The sequence below is a fragment of the Gracilinanus agilis genome, chromosome 5, assembly GCF_016433145.1.
Source record: "Gracilinanus agilis isolate LMUSP501 chromosome 5, AgileGrace, whole genome shotgun sequence".
Lineage (NCBI taxonomy): Eukaryota > Metazoa > Chordata > Mammalia > Didelphimorphia > Didelphidae > Gracilinanus > Gracilinanus agilis.
In genome coordinates this window covers 22,513,583-22,538,252 of record NC_058134.1, presented here as the reverse complement: position 1 = coordinate 22,538,252, position 24,670 = coordinate 22,513,583, and the positions used below count along the sequence as shown (strand labels likewise).

Below are 24,670 nucleotides of genomic sequence, written 5' to 3'. Positions count from 1 at the left end.
GGGGGGGGGGGATGGCACGTCCAACGCCAAATACAAAACCAATTGAAGGCGTCAGGCGGGGCGCAGAGGAAACTAGAATGTGGCCAGTCCCGGCCCACAGTGGGGCGCGGTGGTCAGGATCCTGGTTTATAAAGTTCCAAGCCTGGGGAGTAGAGCACCCGGGTAGAAGGCGGTCGCAGGAGACAAATAACCACAATAATTTTACAAGTCTATCCAAGATCATGTCGCTGAGGAAGCCCAGCCCGGAGCGAGGCGGCTAGGGCTGGGAGCCGGGGACGGGAAGGCAGCAGTGGCGCGCTCCGGAGGGAGAGGCCGGGGAGCTGGAGGAGGCCGACCGCGCTCGCTGACGTTGGCTTTGCGGGGCGTGGCTTCACTCGCTGTTCCCACGCTTGCCCCGCCCTTCCCTCGACCTCTCCTCTCATCGCCCCGCCCCACCACCTCCGCCGCGCGCGAGGCACCCGGAAGTCGCGTGTCAGGAAGGGGGGAGGGGCGGCCGCCGGTGGTGGATGGCGGGAGGTCTTCGCCCGAGCGCCAGCGGAAAAGCAATCATCCCGCTGCGGGAGCGGCCGGGGGCTGGTGGCCGCCGGTCCGCGCTCCCGCCAGGGCCGCGGCGAGGCCCGCGAAGGCTGGCACCACAGCGAGTCGGCGGTCGCCCCCGCCGGAGTCCCGGCTGCGCCGCTGGCCGGGAGGCGCGTGAAGCGGGCGGGGAAGATGGCAGCGGACAAGGCCGCAGGTGAGGAGGGCTCGGCCCGGCTCCCTCGGGCGCGCGGCGGAGGGATACTGCTACGGCAGTGGCGGAAGCTGAAGCGCATGCGTGGGGGAATGGAGGATCAATGCGCGGTGAGGCAGCCGTGGGCGCATGCGTAGCATCCCCAATTTTGGTGCTTCTGGATACCCACGCCGTGTTCCCCGCTTCCCGTCGCAGTTTCAACCCTGGGGGTCCCTCCGCTTCTCTGGGGCTTCGGCTTTCTCTCCCGGGGGAGGAAGGGCCGGGGTTTCCCTACAGTCGGGGCCTGAGGGAAGGCAAATCTCGAGAGTGTGTGTGGGGCAACCCTGCCCCTGGGCCCCAGGACCCGGGTTCGGGCCTTACAGCCTATACGATCTAGGCCAAGCTACAAGCCCCCCCGGGGCCTGCGCCTTTCTAGGCCCCGTGGCCTTCTCCCTTCACCCTCCCCTTCATTCTTCCGAAGCTGCTCTCGCTGTGCGCCGGACACTGCGGTCCTTAGTGTGCCTCTGACCAGGGCTGCCCGCTGACTGGTTCCTTCCATCTTCTGGACTGGTGCTGTCCTATGGGCCAGAGAGGGCCCCAGCCATTCATTCACTCATTCCCCGAAGGGCCTGAATTTCTTAAGCTCTTCCTGGTGGGCCGACCAGCAGATCCACCGAGAAAAGGCAGGCTCTCAGAGCTCATGTTCATCCTTTTGGGGAGACAACGCTCAGAAGTTTTGGGGCGTCAGGCACTGGCAGTGTCCGCCCTCCCTCCCGCCTTCTCCTGGGCAAGTTCTCCTTGATGTTCCATCTCAGATAACACTTCTTCCATGAAGTCTTTCCTGATCCATCACCCTTTGGGAAGGACCTCACATAGTACTTTGGTTTAAGAACTAATATGCTGGCATTGCCATACTATGTATTAAGAGTTATCTGCGTTTGGGTCTTCTATCACCAAGCATTTATTAAACTCTGGGGGACTTGGGGATTCAGATAGAGTGAAATGATCACTGTTGACCCGGAGGATGGTTTCTGATGGCAAAGATGACTGGTACCTGCATCTGAAACAGGATAAATACCTACTAGTTAAACATGAGATCATTTGGGAAGAAGAACCTTCTCAAACTGGGCACTGTAAGGAAAGGTTCCAAGTATATGGTAATGCTCAGCCTTCTTGAATGAATGAAATGAAGGTGAAAAGAGTACATTCTAAGCCTGGGAGATGGATGGCCCAAGCTAAGACACTGAGAGGAAATGACAAGTGTTGAGTGGGGGAGTAACATTCAAGCTGAAAAGCTTGGTTGTGAAGGTCTTTAAAAGCTAAATTGAGGAGTTTCCACTTAACCCAAGAGGCAGTCAGCACTGGGGTTTATTAAGTAGGGGAGTGATGTGGTTCGTTCTGCATTTGGCAACAGGGCCTGGGATGCCCTGGAATGGGAAGAGACTTGAGGCTAGGAGATCAGTAAGGACGCTGTTGCAATAATCTATATGAAGGGTTCTGAACTTGAGGTCTGAGGACTTTTAATAACGAATTCAGTATAACTATTTTTTTAAAATTATCCTCAGTATTTTGTTTGGGGCATTTAAAAAACTTTTTTTCTGAGAAGGAGGACCATTAGGCCTCACTGGATTGCTGAAGGGGTCCATGACCCAAAAAAGAATCCCTAACCTAGGTGAAAAGTGATGAGGTCCTAAACTAAGGTGGTGGCTGTGTGAGTAGAAAGAAGATTACAGATTTATAGAAATGACAAGGTTTGGTAACCCATGGGATATATGAGGTGAAAAGAGTAAATGATCAGGACTAATTCTGAATTTGGAAGACTTTGAGAATCAATCATTCAAGAAAGGTGGAGCTTTTCATAGATACAGAGGTATTTGGAAGAGAAGTGTGTTTAGTAGAAAGAGACATTGAGTCTGGGATATCTGGTTTGAAATGTCCATTAGTCAGTTGATGATATGAAATTGAACCTCATCAGGGACTGGGACTGATTAATAGATGTGAGTGAGTCATCTTCATAGAGATGGTAATTGAATGCAGGTAAATAAATAAGGTTTCTGAACCTTGGGGAACACCCATAGTTAGGGAGCATGAAATGAATGGGGACCCTGAGAAGGAGCAATCAGACAAGTAGGCAAACCAGAACAGAGTAATGTCAAGAAAACCTAGAGAGGAGAAAGTATCCAGCAGAAGCCAGTGATTGACAATGTCAGATGCAGGTTGAGAAGGATGAGGACTGAAAAAAAGATGATCATATTTGGCAATTGAGTGATGAGGTCTGACTCAGGCCATAGAGGGTGAATGGAGAGAGAGAGATGCCAAAGCCCTGAGAGGACTTTTTTCCCCCCTAGGGAGTTTAGCTGGGCAGGGTAGAAAAGATCCAGGACAATATCTAGCAGGGATTATAGGTTCTAAGAGTGAAGGCTTTTTTTTTTTTTTTTTTAAGTTTTGGGAGACTCAAGTATACTCAAAGTCAATGGGAAGAAATCTGTAAAATAGGAAGTTGAAGATTTGAGCAAGAGAAGAAGGTGAAGGTTGTAATCTGTCATAGATGAAAAGGAGAGATGGGACCAAGGGCACATGTAAATGATAAAGGTGGGATCCAACCCAGCTTCTTCCTAACTCCAGGGCCAACATTCTTTTCCATGAGTGCCATAGAATGAAAAGCTTTGCCCTGGACTATTGAGCATGCTTTTTTAAGTCATTGAAACAGTGTTGCTGTTCAGGTGATAAAAAAGCTTGTGTCCACGGTGTGATCCCTTTTTCAAAGGCCATCTAAGAAACCTTGAGTTGACCCTGAAATGTCTTGTTTCTTTCCACAAAAGTCTGATCCATTGGAAGTAGTAGACTGGCTAGGACCTTAAAATTCTTTTTTCTCTGAAATTCTTTTTTTCTTGAGTATTATGGTTACTTAGCCATATATTAACAAATGAATTTAGCTTGTTTGGAACACTAGAATCCAGTGGGGCTTATCCACCAATCAGATTTGAATTGTTAACATTCTGTGTTTGAATATACCACTCTGTATTTTCTGTTAACTGGCCTTTTCTTTTGATATACTAATGAAGATTTGGTTCCACTTTCTTTAGAGAGAGAGAATTTTGGGAGTCAACTTGACCAGTTTAAAGAATTTTGAAAATGTTATTAATTCCTTTTTTTTTTTTTAATGTAGCTTAGTCATAAAAGGAATTTGTTTGTTAAAGATGAAATCCATTAGTTCAAAGAGTATCAAGCCTTGGGAGACCCAGAGCTCTCTGTGTCTAGAGAATCAACCCTTTTTGTTAGATCAAAGTGGAAAGGGTGTCCAGGCAATGAATAAACAATCATTTACCATATCAATTGGCAATGGGGATTTCTTTTGGCGAAATAAAGATGAATTGTGGAATTGGATGCAGACTCACGCTGGTAAGACTGTTAGTCTTTTAAAAACTTTTTTAAAACTAATGCTGTTTGGTCTTAGACTTGGAGAAACTAAGTCAAACATTGGTTTGTGGTCAGGGGAGTGTTATTTTCTGAGCTCATCTCAAGTATGTCTAGAAGTAGGTCTTTCTGAGCACAAAAGAAAAGAGACTACTCTGCTAATTTGATCAGCTCCTGAACTCATTTAAATTTTTGTACAGTTTTGTTTTCCATATAATTACCATCTTGGTGCTTTTCTGTCTAGGAAAGTGACACATCATATTAATGAAATGGAAAGCAATAACAATGGGGTGACTTGGGAAGAGGGATAGGTGAGCATAGACACAGAGTCCCTGGAGGATGCGGATAGCAACAGGCACATGAAATGCCACTGGGCTTGATTTGTCTTCTTAGGAGCCTGTGACCACCCATCTGGGTTTGAATTCTTGTCCTGCCTGAATGAAGTTAGAGGCGACTCTTAATAGCTGAACAGCAGGAATCTCATTTAATCATGTCATCTTATTGTGAATTGAGATTAATTGGAATTAACTGAAGCAGCATTAATTTGATCTCCAAATTCAGCAGATACTTATTTTCTACTTTATGTTGAGCTTTGTGCTACCTGTTTTAGGAAATAGGAAGTTATGATAAGATTTCCTTATTCTCCTGGAGTTGTATTAAGTAGATCAGTCAATCAATAGGCATCTACTGTGGGCCAGACACTGTGGTATGTAACACAAACATGATAATTGACAATAAGAATCAGTAAATACTTTCAATATGCTATTTTATTTTATCCTCTCACAAGCCTGTGAGGTTGATGCTGCTGAAATTGTCAGCCTCATTTACAGAAAATAAAATTTACAAAATTCAGCTTTATTTCCAATTCCAGATTTTCTTTGTCCCACCTTCCCCTACCCCTCCCTTGTCCTTGGAGAAAGCAAGAAAACAAAATCTGTTATAAATAGGTATAGCCAAGCAAAACAAATTCCAGCATTAGTCTCATCCAAAAGAGGGCTTTAATCTGCCTTCTTGATTCTATCACTTCTCTATCTGTAAGTGCATAGCATGTTTCACCATGAGCCTGAGAAACTTGAAGAGAGAAGAATGTGTGTAAAACTGCATTCATTCTTGATAACATGACTGGCAAACAAATGGCAGAGTGTATGGCTTCAGACACTTCCTAGCTATGTGACCCAGGGCAAGTCACTTAACCCTGGTTGCCTATCCCTTGCTACTCTTCTGTCTTAAGGTTTTTAAAAAAGAAGTATATGATGAAATTCTTTCTCCTTCAGTTCTCCTATAATACCTTATAGTTTCCTTTTACCTTCATGTGGTAATGACCCTGGATCCCCAACAGCTTGCCAAGAAAACATTAATCCCCGCTATTCTTTCCAAGTTGGGAAGGCTTCTAGAACTAGTCTAGGGGAGGCTAGGGGTTTGTCTTTGAGGATTGCCCAGTCTTAGATTTTAAGAGACTCATCACTTGAGACTGGCTCCTAGGGGATTTTTTTTTTAGTGACCACAATAACTTGTAAAAATCTATATGCTAAGATGTGGGGAAGGTTTTCAGTGGTAAACGAGTGTGTCTTTCGAAGTACAAAGTACATACATCGAATACTCAGGGAACTGAGGTTTTGGTGTATATGTTGAGGTGTGGAGTGATAGTCAAGGAATCTAGGGGTGGGGTGCAAGTATATGTGTGACAACTAGGCAATGGGGAGAGGGAATTAAGGGGTAACTTCTGCGTCATTTCTCTCCTAATACTTTTTATATTATTAATGTCAACTGAAGGGCCTAAAAGGGTTTGTGTAGCCCCTAGTAGTGAGAGTGGACCCCAGTAAAATCAAAGCCATAGTCTAGATAAAGCCAAACATGTAGTTCACACATGAGGCCCCCAAAATCCCTCCTTTCCATCTCTCCCCACAGAAACTGAATGTTCTTCCCCAAAACCACTGATGTATGAATTCCCTGAGAAACTGGGTTAGATGGTTACACATTGACATATTGATTTATCAACCTATAGAAAGAAAACTGTCTAGATTTGATGAGGTAAACTAAGTCTATTGTAAAAGAATGATAAATTATCTACATTCATTGTGTATGTGAAAAGCTTACCTAATCCCTTAGCCTATGTCAGTCACTTTCTCTATAAAATACTAGCTGTTGGGGCAGCTGGGTAGCTCAGTGGATTGAGAGCCAGGCCTAGAGACAGGAGGTCCTAGGTTCAAATCCAGCCTCAGACACTTCCCAACTGTGTGACCCTGGGCAAGTCACTTGACCCCCATTGCCTACCCTTGCCAATCTTCCACCTATAAAATCAATACACAGAAAGTTAAAGGTTTAAAAAATTAAAAAAAAAATACTAGCTGTGATCAATAAACCTTGTCCTCTGATTGCTACCAGCTTCAAGTGGTCCTCCTGATGACCCAAGTGTGTTCATGCCATCCTTCTCACCACATCTCATTCTCCTCACCCCTTTGGAATCCCTGACTATTTGTCCGTATCCCCTGACAGGTTTTGGGGCTAAACAAGCCAGGTGGGGTGACACATGCACATAATCTATTTGACTGAAAAAGTCTCACAGTTGGGGCATTTAAAGGCTAAAAGATAACAGTTGTTTTCCTGGGTTTTTAACACTATTCAACTTTTTGCCATAAAATGTCTAGACTTTTACAGAATCTTGAGTTGACTTTATAGGCTTCTAAATACATTCTTAAATAAGAATTCTAACCCCTTCCTCCCACCTTTGCTCTATCCAGGAAAGGCCCTACCTCCTGAGGCAGCCTCTTCTGCTTCTGGCTAACTGGGATTAAATCAAGCCTAAATATGCCTCTCTCTGCCAATTCTAGCCATTGTTACTACTTAGTAGAGTCAAGCAGAATAAGTCTGATCCCTCAGCGACATGACAGCCCATCAGATACTTGAAAGCAGCTCTCAGATTCCTCCTATGTCTTCTCTTCTCCAGCCTAAATGTTCCCATGTCCTTTAGTTGATCTTCTAGGGGTATCATCTCAAGTGCCCTCATCATCATATTCAACTTTCTTTGGCTGCTCTTCAACATATCAGTGTGCTTCCTGAAATATGGCACCTGGCATTGAACACAGTACTCCAGATAGGATCCAATAGAGCATGGTACCACAGAACTCTCATGTCTTTTGTCCTTGGCTTAGATCTTTCGTAATACAGACTAAGATCACATTGGCTTCCATACCATACTGGTAACTCATATTGAGCTTGTAGTCCACTAAAAATTTCCAGGTCTTTTTCAGATGAACTTGTATCTAAACATGCCTTCCCCATCTTGAGCTCCTGAAGTTGATATTTTTTAATGTAAATGTAAGACTTTATGTTTATCCCTATTAAATTTTGTCTTATTAAATTCTATTCAGTGTTTTAGCTTGTCAAGAATTTTTTGATCTTGATGCTATCATCTCTGTTGGCTGTTCTTCACAACTTTGTGTCATCTGCAAATTTGATAAGCATGCCATCTATGCATTTATCCAAGTTATTAATAAAAATGTTAAATTGCACAGGGCCAAAGACAGATCCTGGGGCACTCCACTAAAGACCTCCTTCCAACATCTAGCCATTAATGACCCATTGTGTCCAGCCGTTCAACCAGTTCCAAATCCACGTAAGTGTATTATTGTCTAACCCACATTGTCTCCATCTTGTCCAGAAGAATAACATAAGAGACTTTGTCAAACTCATTGCTAAAATCTAGATAAGATATATCAAAGAGATCTATCAGTCTAGTAACCCTGGCCAAAATAAAAAAAAAAAAAAGGTTAGATTGACATGACCGATTCTTGGTAAAGCTATGTTGGCTCTTTGTGCTCACCATTTTCTTTTCTGGTTGTTTATTAACCATATCCTTAAGAATATGCTCTAGAATTTTATTAAACATCAAAGTCAAACTCATGAGCCTTTAGTTTATAGTTCTACTCCCTTGAAAAAAAAATTCTATACATTTCCTCTTTTCCAGCTCTGTAGTGCTTCTGTTCTTCATTATCTTTTTTTTTTATTATTATTATTTTGTCTAGTAAATGTACAGATTTATATATTTTCTGTAAAATCAGACTGGAGTTCACATAATTCTCCCATATTTCTCTAAATTACTTATGTTTGCTGTTTTTTAACAATAATATTCTCCCCCAATCCCATTATAAATCTGTATAGTCAAGCCAAACAGATTCCCGAGTTGGATATATCCAATAAAAGTCTCAATTTACACTCTGAGTCCTGTTACATTTTTTTTGTCAAGAAATGGGTTTTCTCATGAGATCTCTAGAATTGTGGTCAGACACTGTGTTGATCAGAGTTCCTATGTCTTTCCAAGTTTGTCTTTATTATACTATGGTCATTGTATAAACTGTTCTTCTGGTTCCTCCCACCTTAATAAGCATCATGTAAGTCTTCCCAGGTTTTTCTGATACCATACCCTTCATTATTTCTTAGAGCATCACATTTATATACCATAATTTGTTCAGCCATTCTCTAGTTGGTAGACATTCTTTCGGTTTCCTAATTTTTTGCCACTATGAAGAGATGTTAATAATATTTTTGTATATCCTTAGTTATAGTTTGTTGCTTAGAACTAATCTGTTTTCCCACATTCCTCCTCTCTTTTCCCCTTTCCTTTCTATTTATTTGTTAAGTAAAATACATTTCTGAACTCAGTGTTGTATGTATGACCAGATTGAATGAGAATGAGATTGAAGTAGTTACCACTTCCTCTACTCCTTCCTCGTTGTTTATAAGGACTTCTACTTTCTCATTATATGAGATAATTTTCTTCATTTTTCTTCTCCTTTCATTGTATTCCTTTTTTCCTCCCTTTTCATTCAAGATTATCACTGTATAACCGAAGTGCTCCCAGGCCCTCTGTCCAACTAGACTTCCTTTGTGATCTCTGGTGATAATAAAGTTCTTAGGAGTCATATATGTATCATTTTCCTATATTAGAATGCAAAGTATCCTTCTTTTATGTTTCTTTCCATTTCTGTGTTTGCATTTTAAAGTTTATATCTCTGGTCTTTTCATGAAGAATGCTTGGAAGTCTTGTTTTATTACAAATATATTTTTCCTCCTGTATGATTATATTCAGTATTGCTGAGGTAATTATTCTTGGTGGTATGCTTATATATATATATATATATATATATCCTTTGCCTTCTGGAGTATTGTATTCCAAATTCTGCTTCTTTGTAAAGCCTACTAAATAGCTTGTGCTTCTGTAACTTTGGTACTTGAATTCTTTCCTTCTGGCTGCTTTTGTATTTTTCTTTGACCTGAAAGCTGTGGGTTTTAACTATAATGTTCTTGAGCGTTTTCATTTTCATTTTTTTTTCAGGTGTCTGGTAGATTCTTCCTAGACATTTTATTTTATGATTTCTTAAAATATGACATCAAGACCCTTTTTTTGGTATTGGCTTTTAGGTAGTCCAGTGATTCATAAATTATCTTTACTCAATATATTATCCAGGGCAGTTATTTTTGTTATGTGAAGTCTTACATTTTCTTTCTTTTTCTCCCAAATCTTTTGACTTTATTTTAATATTTTTTCTTGTTCATGGAGTCATTCTCTTCTCTTTGGTCCAATACTAATTTTTAGGGAGTTTGTCATTTGGCTAAGTTTTTTTTCTTCTTCTAATACCAAGCTTTTAGTTCCTTTTCCAGTTCTTTCTTCCATAGCTTTTATTTCTTTTCCAATTTTTCCTCTAGAGCTCTCATTTCATTTGTAAAAACATTTTAAAACTTAAAAACTTTTGCTTCATCTTTTCTAGGAATCTAGTTAAATTTAGGCCTAACCTTGTTCTTTGAGGTCTTGCTTGTTTTAGTCATTTTCTACTTATGGGTTTGTGTCTTAAAAGTTCCTTCTCCCATAATAGTTCTTTATGGTGGGATTCTTTTTTGTTGTTGTTTGTTCATTCTTCCAGTAAACTTCCTAACTCTGGAGTTTATGTTGGGGTTGGACACTATGTACTACTGGAAGGAATATCTTCGCTGGTCCTTTTGTTTCTTTCTTGGGGTAATAAGTATTGTGTTATTCTAAGAACTCAGGGGTACAGCTGAGGAAGAGGACCTGCAAACTTTCAGTGATCCCGAAGTCCAGGGAAGAGTCTAATTTTTCTGCCCTTTTCATCTGACTGTAAGTTTCTGACCTGGGTTTAGGTCTGAGCAACTGGCCTATAAGTTTGCCCTGTGTGGAGTTTCAGTAGACTGCTGCTGGACTCAGTCCCTCTCAGCCAGTTGGAAAGGAGCATAAGGAGACAAAAAGATGAATCCAGAAGGAAAGTTCTGCTGACTCAGAGGGACAGAATTTCAAGTATCCTTGTGATCTGGGATCCCTGCCCTGGTTATTTTTCTGTGGGCTTCAGATTGGGCTGGAGGCTGGACCTGAGACCCTGCTGTGCCATTCCTAGGTACAGATTCCTTTCTCAATCAGCCTTGGATCTGTGACCTAGAATGGGGTGGTGAACAACAAAGGTGCTACTTGGCATCTCTTCCTTCACCCAGAGATTATTGTATGTAATCTCTATCAAAGTGAATGAAGAGAGATTTCCAGGTGGTCTGGCAATAGAACAAAATGTAAATCCTATTCAACTTCTTTCCTGTGACCTTTGCTGGATCCCTACCTCTGTCACTAACGTTGGTAGTCCTCCAGGATTCTCTTCTTTTTTCCCTCTATACTGTTTCTCTTAATGATATCATTAGTCCCCCTGGTTTCAGTACCATTTCTGTGCTGATGATTCTTATATCTACTTTTCAGTCTTAGCTCTCTAACTACTCATTAGATACCTTGAAATGGGTACCCTGTGACATATTCAATTCACCAAGTCTAAAACTAAACTCATTATTTATCCCCCACCCCGCCCCCCAAAAAAGCCTCTCTCTTCTTAACTTTCCTATTACTTTCAAGAGCACCACCATTTTCCCAGTTGCCCAGACTTACAACTTAGATGTTATCGTCTCCTCACTCTCTCATCCAGCCGGATCTGATCCAAGTACTGTTGATTCTACCTATGTCTTCTCTCTAACCCTGGCACCACAGTGTGACTGACATTGTTGCTCCCTGGGGCTTATAATAACCTATATTGGTTGATCTTTGTGCTCTAGCCCCTCCCATCATTTGTCAGATTGGTCTTAATAAAGCTCAGATCTTACCATCTCACCCATCTGTTCAGTAAATTCAAGTGACTTCCCATTCCCTGCAGAAACAAAAACGAAGTCCCCTGACTGACTGCTAAAATCCTTCATAACCTGGCCTTGGCCCCTTTCTCTCTTTGCAATTTTCTTAGACTTGATTCCTCTCCCTGATACCTCTCCATGTATTCATTGATCCAATGACACTGACGTCCTGCCTGTTCTATGAACAAGAAACTTGTCTCCTGACTCTCTTTTCACTGGCTAACTCTTGTGTCTAGAATTTTCTTTCTCCTCATCTTTTTCCCTGGAGAGTCCCAAACTTCCTTCTAATCTCCGCTAAATTCCTACTTTTTGCCAGAAGACTTTCTAGGCCTTCTTAATTTTAGTGCCTCCCCTTTAGACTGCCCTCGGTTCATCCTTTCTAGATGAACTTTGTACTTTGTTGTTCACATATTGTCTCCCTTGACTCTGTGAACCCCTGGAGGGCAGAGCCTGAATTGTGCCTATCATATAGTAGGTGTTTAACAAATGCTTATTGACTTGCTTTGTTAAAGTATAGTCTACATTTATTTACATCTGAAAAGCAATAATCAATACAAATGTTTTAAAAAGTAACCCAAATAATGATTATTAAGTATATCTCCAGATTTTACCTTTTTAAATTGTTGTTCATCTTTCATTTTCTTTCTTTTTTTAAGATTTTTTCTTTTTCAAAATGGGAAAGAGAATACATAGGATAGATGGTCTACAAGTCAAAATAATGAAAACTGCTACATGGCAGTGTTTTCTGTGGAGATTATTCTCTTACTATTTACTAATTTACTAAATAGGCATCAAAAAAGTAGATTAGCAGAACAAGCAGTGAACTGAAAGTGAGCAACTTGACTTTTTAACTTTGTTGCTGATTCTCTGAGTTTTAGAAGCACAACTTCTCTGTGGGGGAACATTATAAATCCTTTCATTTGACCCCCCCCCCCCCCCCCGTTTTACAGATGAGCAAACTGAGGTCCAGAGAAGTTCAAAGTGACATGCACCCCATCAAACAGCATGCCTTTATTCATATCCCCAACCTGTTTTTCTTCTGTAAAATGGGCCTGAGGTTGGAGCCCAAGGGTGGTTTACTAAGTGGGAAAATGATGGAACCTTGAGGCTGAGAATAAAGACCATTCCTCCCCTTGGAGGATAACTTCATGGATGTTCTAGGTTTGTTTCAAACTGACTCTAAAAAGAATTTCTCTTCTTCCCAAACCACAGGGTTCTCTCCCTGAGATGCAGCCTCAGAGCTATACTTTGTTTGTCATTTACCTCCCAGTCAGGTCAGTTGGCTCATCCCCTAGCTTACATGGCCACCACCACCTCTACCATAGCCTCATGTTATAGCTGCCAATTATTAGTCTGTTAGCCATCTCACCCCCGACCCCCACCACCCTCAGTTCAGTCCTTCAAATAGTTTGCAAAGGCTCTGTGGAATCAGTGTCTCTCTGATGCGTCAGGGATGACTCTGGCATTTAAAAACCTCTGCAGTCTGACTTCAGTCAGCCGTTCCATACTTCTTTCAGGCATTCGTGTCAAACCAGTCTACTCTCTGACCATTTAGTCATTGCATTTATCATCAGAGTTCTGAAATTTTTCTTTATATTTTCTGTAAACATTTTGAACATAAAACATCTTTCTTTTAGTTCTCCTTGTGTATCTGAATTCTTTCTATTGTTTTTTTCTGTCTGGAGTAGCAAAGTCCATTTCTGTGAATGTATCTTAGGGCATGCTTCTGGGCCCTTTTTTCCTCCATATATTGATGATTTCATCAGTTCTTTTGGTTGTACTTATCGTCTCTATGCAGATGACTTCCAAATTTAGCTCTTGGCCCACTCTTGCATTCCAGTTTCATAGTCCAATTGCCTAGCAGTCAGTCATTAATAATCTTCTATATGCCAAGCACTGTGCTATGTGTTGAGGGTACAAGAAGAGGCAAATAATGGAGAAGACAGCAAGCATATCTGTGCAAACAAGCTCTTGACAGGATAGATAAGGAAGAATTAAGAGTAGGAAGTGACTAAACTTAAGAGGGGTTGGGAAAGGCTTCCTGTAAAAGATGAGATTTTACCAGGAGACTAGAGAGCATCCCAGGCATGGCCATGGTTCCTGGGGTGTTCCAAACTGAGCAAGAGTAAAATGCCTTTCTCCTAAATGTACTCCTAAGTCTTCTCTTTTCTGCTCTGGGTACTACCATTCTTCTTATCACCCAGGCCTGTATCCTTAGAGTCATCCTTGTCATTCCTACCTTCCCTAAGTTCTGCCCATTCTCTTTCTGTATCTCTTTTCCATCTTCTTTTCTCTACTCCCATGTCTCCTCCTCTAATTTAGGACCTCCTGGCCTCTCCTGGATTGTTGCCAACAGCTCCTAATTAGTCTCTGGCCTCCAGCCTCTGCCCTCTCCCAATAGCTGTCCAGCTGATGTTCCTAAAGTCCAGGTCTGACCATTTACATGACTTTCTTTAGCCCTTTATTGCCTCGAGAATCAAGTATGATCACCACAGTTTGGCATTGAGTGCCCTTCATAAACCAGGTATAGTTTATATTTCCAGGCTGGTGAAGCATTCCCCTCCTTCCCTCATGCTGACTTGTTTGCTGTTCCCTGCAAATTTGCTCCATCTCCTGCCCACTCTGCCTCTTGGAATCCCCTGGCCGTCTCCAAGGCTCAACCCAAATACCGTCTGGCAATAAAAGGTACCCCCCTTACTGCTCCCCCCAATTACTTTGTATTTGCATAGCTTTTATATTTACTACCCCATAGAGTGGAGGGTTCTTGAGGCCAGAGCCTGGTTTGTGGTTTGTCTGGGTGCCTCTCACAGTGCTCAGCACATTGTAGGTGTTCATCAAGGCTTGCTGAGTTCAGCTTGCATATGTTTCAAAGTGCTATAACCAGATTTGGAAATTCATTAGCACAGATACTACTTAAGGAAAGCCATTTTTAACCATTATGAGAATGGGAGAGAAAAAATAATTTCTCACATGTCTCATTAAGTTTACTTTTTTCAAACTTTAACAAAGGATGTTTGATATAAAAACTTTGTTTCATTTGATATAAATCAAATGGAAAATGTTGATAAATTAAAGAAACTCTTAATTTGCAGAAGTAGACTATTAATTTAAGGCAAGCCTTTCTTCAGAGGGTCAATAACCTTGTTTAAAAATTAATCAATCAGGGACGCCTTCGTAGCACATAGGATAGGGTGCCAGACCTGGAGTTGAGAGGATCTGGGTTTCAAATCTGGCTTCCGATACTTCCTAGCTGTGTGACCCTGGGCAAACGCTTAACCCTGATTGCCTAGCCCCCGCTACTCTTCTGCTTTATAATTGATATTGACAGAATGTAAGGGTTTTTGTAAAAAAAAAAAATAATAAAATCAATTAATTAATTTTGGTCAACATCTGTTTAGACTTGAGTGTTAGTTACCCCAGCTACTATTGTCCATAGGCATTGACAAGGCTAAGCCACAGACCAGGAAAATGGCCATGTTGGTGAAATCAACAACTGACTAATAAAGTGCATTTTATGATCTTTAGCCTGACCGTCTCTCACTTGTATTCTTGAACTGAGAAGGGGAAAAACACTTGAATTAAGGAATCCATTCTCCTTGGTGGGGGAAAGGGTCGTTTCTTTCTTTCTTTCTTTCTTTTTTAATATAAATCCCTACCTTGTCCCTTTTATTTTTTAATTAAGTATATATACTTATTTACTTAATTATTTAGAATATTTTTCCATGGTTACATGATTCATGTTCTTTTCCACTCCCTCCTCCCACTATCTCCTGTAGCCAGCAAACAGTTCTACTTGGTTTTACATGTGTCATTGATTAAGACTTATTCCATATTATTAATATTTGCACTAGGGTGATCATTTGGAGTCTACATCCCTAATCATATCCCCATCAAACCATGTGATCAATCATATGTTTTTCTTCTTCGTTTCTACTCCCACAGTTCTTTCTCTGGATGTGGAGAGCATCTTTCTCCTAAGCCCCTCAGAATTGTCCTGGATCATTGCATTTTTGCTAGTAGAGAAGTCTATTATATTTTATTGTGCCAGTGTATCCCTCTCTGTGTACAGTGTTCTCCTGGTTCTGCTACTTTCACTCTGCATCAATTCCTAGATGTTGTTCCAGTTCACATGGAATTCCTCCAGTTCATTATTCCTTTCAGCACAATAGTATTCCATCACCAACAGATACCACAATTTGTTCAGCCATTCCCCAATCGAAGGGCATCTCCTCATTCTCCAATTTTTTGCCACCACAAAGAGCATGGCTATAAATATTTTTGTACAAGTCTTTTTCCTTATGATCTCTTTGGGGTATAAACCCAGCAGTGGTATGACTGGATCAAAGGTCAGGCAGTCATTTAAAGCCCTTTGGACATAGTTCCAAATTGCCTTCCAGAATGGTTGGATCAATTCACAACTCCACCAGCAGTGCATTAATGTCCCAATTTTGCCATATCCTCTTCAACATTTATTACTTTCCTTTGCTGTCATATTACCCAATCTGCTAGGTTTGAGGTGGTACCGCAGAGTTGTTTTGATGTGCATTTCTTTAATTATAAGAGATTTAGAACACTTTTTCATGTGCTTATTGATAGTTTTGATTTCTTTATCTGAAAATTGCCTATTCATGTCTCCTGTCCATTTATCAATTAGGGAATGGCTTGATTTTTTTTTTACAATTGATTTAGCTCCTTATAAATTTGAGTAATTAGACCTTTGTCAGAGGTTTTTGTTATAAAGATTTTTTCCCAATTTGTTGCTTCCCTTCTAATTTTGGTAGCATTGGTTTTGTTTGTATAAAACCTTTTTAATTTAATGTAATCAAAATTATTAATTTTACATTTTGTAATATTCTCTATGTCTTGCTTGGTCTTAAAATGAAAGGGCCATTTCTTATCTCTGCCAGATTAGCAGAATTCTTCACCTACCAAGAAGGCTTCAGCTATGGGCAGCTTCATCAGTTTAGGCAGTGATAGGCAAACTACAGTCCCTGGGCCAGATGTGGCCCCCTGAATGTTCTATCCAGCTGTACAACGTTATTCCTAATCTGATGAATACAGTACAATGAAACTTCGAAAGAGTTGCCTTAGAAACAGACTGACAGATGAGCATTTCCTTTCCCTTGGCCCCCTCTTTAAAAAGTTTGCCCATCACTGGTTTAGGGGGATTGAAACTGAAGAGGGGAGCATAAAGAGAGATGAAGATAAATCCAGAAAGAATAACAACTGTTGTGGTCAGTGCCCTTTCTTTTTCTTTTCTTTTTTTTTTTTTAAATATATATAACCCTTACCTTCTGTCTTGGAGCCAATACTGTGTATTGACTCCAAGGCAGAAGAGTGGTAAGGGTAGGCAATGGGGGTCAAGTGACTTGCCCAGGGTCACACAGCTGGGAAGTGTCTGAGATCAGATTTATAGAGAGGTTTGAGCCTTTGAGTAGCTTTTTAGCATCTACAGGTTCCAATTCCCCAAATGTTAAGTGCCAGTTGTGTTCAAGGTGCTGTTATATGTTTGGAATACAAAGAGAGATGTTAATGCCACATTGTTTCTGCTCTCTAGGAGGATGTGCGGCAATCTGAGAGGAGAAGTGACTTTAATCTGGAAGAGTTTTGTGGGGCAGGTGGGAGGTTTGGGGAACCCAAGATGGGGGATGCCACTAGGCAAAAATTACTGAGATGAGAGAGGAGAACTTGGGGGAATGATGAGTGATAAATACACAGAATGCTTGAATGTAGAATATTGAATGGGGAGTGGTTGAAATATGGTAGTGGGAAGCCACTGAAGGTTAAGGTGTCCAGTATATCAATCAAATCAAGTCAGCAAGACTCCCCTGTGTCAGGTCCTTGGCCAAATCAGCCACTAGGGATACAAAGCCCTGTTTTCAAGGAGCTCACTATCTAATGAGGGAAGCAGTGTGCAAATGTTTCTATACATACCAGAGAAGTGGGAGACCTTAGCAGTGAGAGACTAATATTAAGGAAGATTAGGAAAAGCTTCTTGCATAAAGTGGGATTTTAGCTGAGGCTTGAAGGAAATGAGGGAAGCTAGGAGACAAAGATAAGAGGGGTCAGACAGTGAAAGTGGAATGTCATATTTGAGGAATGGCTGTACATGGGAGGTGGGGGAATGTAGAAGCCTGGAAAGCTAGGAAGGGACCAGATTATGAAGACCTTTAAAAGCCAAACAGGGTTTTACATGTGATCCTAGAGGTAACAAGGAATTGCTGGCATTGATTGACTGGGGGAGGGATATAGTCCAATCTTTTCTTGACAAAGATCTTTTTTGACACAGTGGAGGATGGCCTAGAATGGGGAGAGACTTGAGACAGGGAGAAGAGCCAGGAGCTAGTGCAGTGAGCCAGGTATGAGATGATGAAGACTTGCCCCAAGTTGGTGGCAGCGTTAGAGGAAAAAATGGGATGTGTATACACATGTATACCTGTAAATGCATGCACACACAACATGTACACACATTAAGATCTCTATCTGTCTATAGGAAATATTGCCAAGGAGGATTTGACAGGATTTGCCAGCTGATTAGACATGAGGGTGAAAGAGAGGACAGAGTCTTGAGGGTGACAGCTAAGTTACAAGCCTGAGTGATTGAAAAGATGATGGCACCTTTGTCAGTAATAACAGAATTAGGAAGAGAGGGGAGTGTTTTGGGGGGAAAGATAATGAGTTCAATTTTGGACTTGTTAAGTTTAAGATGTCTACACTGGAGATTAGGGGAGAGGTTAGGGTTGGAGAAATAGATCTGTGAATCATCTCCATAGAGATGATAATGAATAATCATAAAGTATAATTATGGGAATGAATGAGATCACCAAGACAGTATAGAGGGAGAGGAGAAGACCCAAGACCAAGCCTTGGGGAATACCTCTGATTACTGTGGAATCTGGATAAAGATTCTCATGGGGACTAAAGATTGGTCAGATAAGAAGGAGAAACTGAGAGAGCAGTGTCCTGAAAAACTAAACAGAAGTGACTGTCAAGGAGGAAGAGAGATTGATAGTGTCAAAGCCAACAGGATAAGGATCAAGAAAGACCCATTAGATTTGGCAGTGAAGAAATCAGTGAAGAAGATAACTTTGGAGTGAGTCCTTTCAGTTGGATGATGATGTTGGAAACCAGACTACAAGTTCCAAAGAGAGTGAGAAGAAAGAAAGTGGAAGATAGTGTAAATGGCAGATATTTTTTCCAAGAGTTTAGCCAGAAAATGGTGGTGAGACAAAGGAAGATAGCAGGTGGGATGGATGGATCAAGCTGACACAGGGAGAGACTGAGGACTGATGAGAGTGGGGATGAAAAAAGGCATTCACCTGGAGAAGAAGGGATGAAATGGCATCACTTCGGAATGTTGAGGGTTTGCCATCTCTTTAGGAGACTGGTTTGAAGTAGAAGATAATTGTGTAAGCATCTGAGGGATGCAAGAGGGAAAGGAGGGGAAAAGAGTGGTGATGTCATGCCAAGTGCTCAGGAGAATCTTTAGGCAGTGTCCTGGGAAGTGATGGGTTTGTTGACTGCATGGATCCAGAGGTGGATCCAGAGATTTAGTTGCAGAAAAAGCATTGAGAAAATCCCTAATGAGAGCTGTAATCTCTAATGTGACTCTAAAGGGTTATCATTGTCTCCAGTACTTTTTTCACCCACTAAATGACTGAAAAACCATTTTTCAAGCACTTCATACATGCCAAGGATGGGAGGGAAAACTTATCAGAGTCCAGCTGCAAAGTGGATGGAGAATTCCAGAAGTCCTAAACGTGCTTTGGTGGGTGTGTGGTAAGGCCTATGGTTCCTAGTGGTGGAGCAGAAGTGCTCACTGGAAGCCTGTCGCTAATCCTGTTCCTCCTCTCACTTTTCTTAACCAAAAGGCTTGGATGGCTTGAGTTGAGGGTGACAGGGTCCTGAGACCCTTGACCTTCAAGATTATCCTCACCTCCCCACCTCCCACTTTAATATTCAGTGAGATAAGTAGATCAGGGTGGGAAGTCTGCCTCTCCACCCCTTTCAGCACCTTGTTTCTGTCATGGAATGCCTAGCCTTCCAGACTCCCAGATCCTCCCTTTCCTCTTTAGCTTTTACTCCTCATGTAACCTGAAACTGCTTTCCCCAAAGTTATCCTTCTACTCTTAAGTGCCAGATTTGATGAACTTTCTCAATCTTTATTTTTTTTTTATCTCATTGAAGCATTTGCCACTATGTTAACAAGTCCTTCTTGAATACTTATACTTTTATCTTTTGGTCGCTAAAACCTATCAGAACCCCCATATCTGAACATTTTAAAACTAGGAAACACAGTTTCCCAATTTTAAAAAATATCTTCCAAGTAATGAATTTCCCTGGGTTTTGAATTCATCTAATTAAAAATATAAAAATTAAACCTCCTATAAGCTTGCAAAGACGATGCTTAATGTTAGGGAAGCTGTATATTTTACTAGTTAAAATTTTACCAAAACCCTCTATATAATCAGTGGGTAGGATTGGAAAATAAGTATCAGGTTCATAAAGTTGACTAACTCTTATCTTTATTTGCATCCATGTATCTCTTTTTCAGCAAAGACAGCTAGTAAAACCAAGTATTAAAATATTTTAAACTTAGACCTCCTAATTGCTATATTATAAAATGTCAGACTAAGAAAACATTCAGTTACATTACTAATATTTTGGAGGAAAATATGTTGGGAACCATTAATAAATGAAATATTTTCAAAATATTAATTCAACTTTATCTTTTTATTGTATTTTATATTATTTATTTTAAAGCCCTCACCTTCCATCTTAGAATCAATACTGTGTATTGGTTCCAAGGCAGAAGAGTGGTAAGGGCTAGGCAATGGGTATTAAGTGACTTGCCCAGGATCATACAGCTAGGAAGTGTCTGAGGTGAGATTTGAACCCAGGACCTCCCGTCTCTAGACCTGATTCTCAATCCACTGAGCTACCCAGCTGCCCCCAACTTTATCCTTTTAAATGTATTGTATGTTCATAATTATGAGTCCAGTGGTGCAATTCTTCAGTAAAATCTGCTAAGATTGTGTGCTTAAAAATGTATTTACTGATGAGAGTGCAGTTTAAAATTTTGGAAATCAGTGTCCTGAATTTAAAAAATGGGAGTCTGCCCTCTAGTGGCTTTGAGAATGCACAGAAACAGTACGATTTAGGTGCTTAGAGAAAGGCAGAAGGATGGGGGGGAAATGGATCCAAGCTTAAGGCTTGGAAGATGATGAAGATGGTGCTCCTTGAACAGAAATTGAAGAATTAGAATTGAGACAGGTTTTTGGAAGGAAGAAAATGAGTCCTGTCTTAGGTTCCACGAAGATATCCAGATGCCATACCTGGTTGACAGATGAAAATACTGGACTGGAAATTTAGGGAGAAGTTAGGACATAAATATTTGTAGATGGATAATACATATTCATTATAAACATTTACTTTTTAACCTTAGAGATTAGACTTTTTAATGTTTATTTCTTTGCTACCTCATTCCTAAAACAAAACTGTGTTTTGTGAATAGGGCTAGGGGATAAATTTTTAAATGTCAGTAATCATGCTTTATGGGTACGGCTAAATGATTTACAGACAAAAGAGGTCTGAAGTTTATAAAAATAAAACAAGAAACTTGTTGTCTCCAAAAAGTGATTTAGATTCTTATCACTTATCTAACTTCAAGGCTCTGAATTCCAAAGGGTTGAAAATTGGGGGAAAGGTTCCCTTAGGCAAAACAATCATTATACCAAAATAGAGGTTAGCACTGATCTGTAAAAACCAAATGTGACATACTCTGTGACTTAGAGTGGCTGAAAAGCTGCTCAAATTGTTTTTAACATCAGAATGTTTTTCCAGAATTGGACATTGTATCCTTTCTAATGTTGAATAGAATTCACAGATTTTATTCTCCTGAGATTAAAAAAAGAAAATCCTATCTTTGGGGAAAAAAAGATCTTAATTTAAAAAGAGAAAACTATTGTAGTGAAATATGTTTTTAGTTCAACTCTTACTAGAAACTGCTGCATTACTTTTGTAATTTACAATGTAAATTACATTATCACTAAACAATGGAAACTTAAGGAACCATTTTCTTGGTTTCAATTTGGGGCTTAGTTTCCCCCCTTGGTAAAAAAAAAGAAGTTGAACTTACATATGGTCTGTAAGGCAAAGAGGGCCTTTCCAAATCAAACATTCTCTGTTTTGATTTGTTTTTTAACTTTCTTCTGCCTCATTTTCCTCATTTGTAAAGAAAAGAGGTTAGATAAAGTAACCTACATGCTTTTTCTGCCTCTAAAACAGTGGTTCCCAAACTTTTTTGGCCTACCACCCCCTTTCCAGAAAAAATATTACTTAGCGCCCTCTGGAAATTAATTTTTTTTAAAATTTTAATAGCAATTAATAGGAAAGATATATGTATTAATGTTTCTACCTTTTTTGTAAAATATAGTAAAGAAAGGTGTAAATTAGAAACATTGAACTTTGAAATTATGAAAATATTTATTGAACTCAGAATAGAATGTATTACAAAAAAAGTTAAAACATTTGAAATCATCTTAATGAGAAGGATGAACCTGGTGTGCTGCTACCAATTTAGTAATCCTTGGCTCTATCTTCATCAGCAGAAATCTTAAATCACCGCAATTGACTATTTGCAATTGCTTTCTTTTTTTTGTTAATAAATTGGTTACCACACTGAATCCAGGTTCCAATAAATATGATGAAGGAAATGCAATTAAGAACTTTTGAATTACAACCCATATTTCAGGATAAGCCAAAGGGATCTCCTTTTGCAAATGCACCTGTGGCCATCACCACTCTCCTGGATCACTACAGCACCCACCAGGGGGCAGTGGTGCCCACTTTGGGAATCACTGCTCTAAAACTATAATTTGAATGATTAGGAGTTTATAAATTAGTATAATGCTCTTTTGGTATTAAAAAAAAAAGTACTGCAGAATTGTGATCCTTGAGGACAAGGTCTTTTTAGTATTTTTTTTTCTCTCTCTGGGTGGTTGTGGTATCATAAGTATTTTTATCATGAAAAAGCTTTCACTTCTGAAAATAAGTATGGTGAAATTACATTGTCTTTGACCACCAACCTAGGAAAAGGATTTAAACACTTTTTAGGGCAGAAGTTTCTAATTTCATTTTTACAAACTATTAACAATTCTAATTGGAAAGTATTGTAAAGTATAATTATGACTAAAAATTAGCAAGAAGAATAAACTAAGAGAAGTTTCTAATAAGAAAAACACCAAAATGCTTTTGATTTCTAAAGAATATTTGAAATATTCTGTTTCTAGATCAAGGAACAGAGAAACATGAAGGAACAGTTTCTACTTCTGGGATCACTGACCAAGAGAAGGAATTATCAAGCAATGCTTTTCAAGCATTCATGGTAATAAATGTTAATATCTTTAGCTTTTTTTGCTTCCAAGAATATTGTCTTCCATAAGCATATGAAAAATCCTTACATTTCTGTGAAATATGAAACTTCTTTAAAGACTGGTGAAAAGATTTAGAAGACCAACTTTTTAGATATATTGCATTAAAGCAAAAGAGTTGTTCTCTGACAACTTGTTTGCCATAGGATTGAACTTTTTGTTTAAATTCAGAATTTGGATTTCTTTGAATTCTGTGCTTATCTTGGGCCCACTGAGGATGTTGTATACTTTGGGCATTTTCTCTATTTGAAGAGTAAGAAATTTTACTTCTTAGGAGTTTAGACTCATCATTTCTCTCAGAACAATAAAGGACCAAGAAGAAACCATAGATATGGCTTAGTACTATAACTTTAGGAAACAGGGGCTTGTGACCTCTGTTCTATCACAATGTGAATGAAATCATTTTTGAAACTAATAGTTTATGAGGATAGAGTATAAATCATTCTGTGTGCCCTTTTAGGCTGGGAATTATGATATGTGCCTCCAGCACCTTGCCTGCCTGCAGGACATCAACAAAGATGATTACAAGATTGTTCTGAACACGGCTGTGGCCGAGTTCTGTAAAAATGAGCAGACAACCACTGATCATTTGAGAGCAACACTCAACCAGCTGAAGAATCAGGTAATCTATCATTACACACTGACTAACAAAACACTACTCAGCATTGTTCTCATAGGTTACTTCCATTGAAGCTTGCTGCCCCTTGTTTTCTTGTTGTGAATCAGAAAGTATAATGGGGTATTTTTCAGGTCCATTCAGCTGTTGAAGAAATGGATGGCTTAGATGATGTCGAAAATAGCATGCTCTACTATAATCAAGCTGTTATTCTCTATCACCTGCGCCAGCACACTGAAGCAATAGCAGTTGGAGAGAAACTCTATCAGTTCATAGAACCTTTTGGTACGTCATTGATCGAAGCAAGTAACTTTTCGCACATTTTCTCTGACTTAAATTTTTTAATTCATCAAATTCTTGAATAATTTTTACTAGGACATTCTGGCTACTCTCTCATCTCTTTAATTGTCTATTCTCCGTCTCCTTTGCAAGCCCCTTGTTTTTCCGTTTTCTGACCTCTTATTGTTGGTATACTCTTGATTCACTTCTCTTCTTACTGCGTACCCATATCTCTGACCTTGCTGTCTGTCCTGAGCACCAGTCCCAAATTGCCACCTGAGTGTCCCACTGACCTCTCAGACTCGATGCGCCTAAAATGGGACTAACTTTATCCCCAAAGTCTGCTCATCTTTCTGACTTGATTTATTTTCTGTTAATGATACCTAATGCACCTGTTTGAAACTTAGTTGTCTTTGACAAATCTCTCTCACTTCGAACATCTAATTAGTTGATAAATCCTCTCAATTCTATTACTGTAGCATTTCCTCTCTCTCCCTTCTTTCCCCATTGCTGTTTTAGCAGGCCTTCTCCTAGGCCTATAGGCCTGACCACACATCTGGGCTCCCGCTCCAGGCTTTTCATTGATCTTGCCTTAGATACTCTAAGCTCTTCTCCCTCTAGTCTGTCCTTCATTCTGCTGCCAGATGACTCTGTCTTTGTGGATCTGGTCATGTCATTCCTCTACTGAAAACCCCTTTAGTAGACCCTATTGCCTCCTCAATAAATGCAAAACTCCTTTTCCTAGCCTTCCAGGTCCTTTCAAGCAATAAGTAAAAATTTATTGAGCGCCTACTGTGTGCCAGGCACTGCGCTAAGCACCGAGGATACAAAAGAGGCAAAAGGTAGCTCCTGTCCTCAAGGAATTTGAGTCTAATGAAGAAGACAATAGGCAAACAAATAGACACAAAGCAATGATGTGCCACCACGCCATCTTTTCCAGTGTCACCTCATACCCTTCAAGTATTCTCTGAGCTCTAGCCCAGCCAGACCACTTATCTTTTAGATTCCGTATTCTCTGCCTTTGCTTATGTCATGTTTTAATGA

General features: G+C 40.1%; 1 protein-coding gene across 2 annotated transcripts in view; it reads left to right on the top strand.

The window, feature by feature from the left end:
* The first annotated feature begins 632 nt into the window (after positions 1-632).
* Positions 633-24,670, top strand: part of CNOT10 (CCR4-NOT transcription complex subunit 10) — a 78,057-nt gene continuing 54,019 nt past the window's right edge. Inside the window, exons 1-4 of one of the 2 annotated variants that reach the window (XM_044679645.1) lie at positions 633-733; positions 22,591-22,685; positions 23,192-23,353; positions 23,482-23,632. In XM_044679645.1, the coding sequence (XP_044535580.1) occupies positions 712-733; positions 22,591-22,685; positions 23,192-23,353; positions 23,482-23,632 (430 nt within the window). In that variant the 5' untranslated portion in view covers positions 633-711. Of the gene's footprint in view, positions 734-3,873; positions 4,112-22,590; positions 22,686-23,191; positions 23,354-23,481; positions 23,633-24,670 lie in introns of those variants that run through there. The other variant, XM_044679644.1, reaches the window with a different exon arrangement.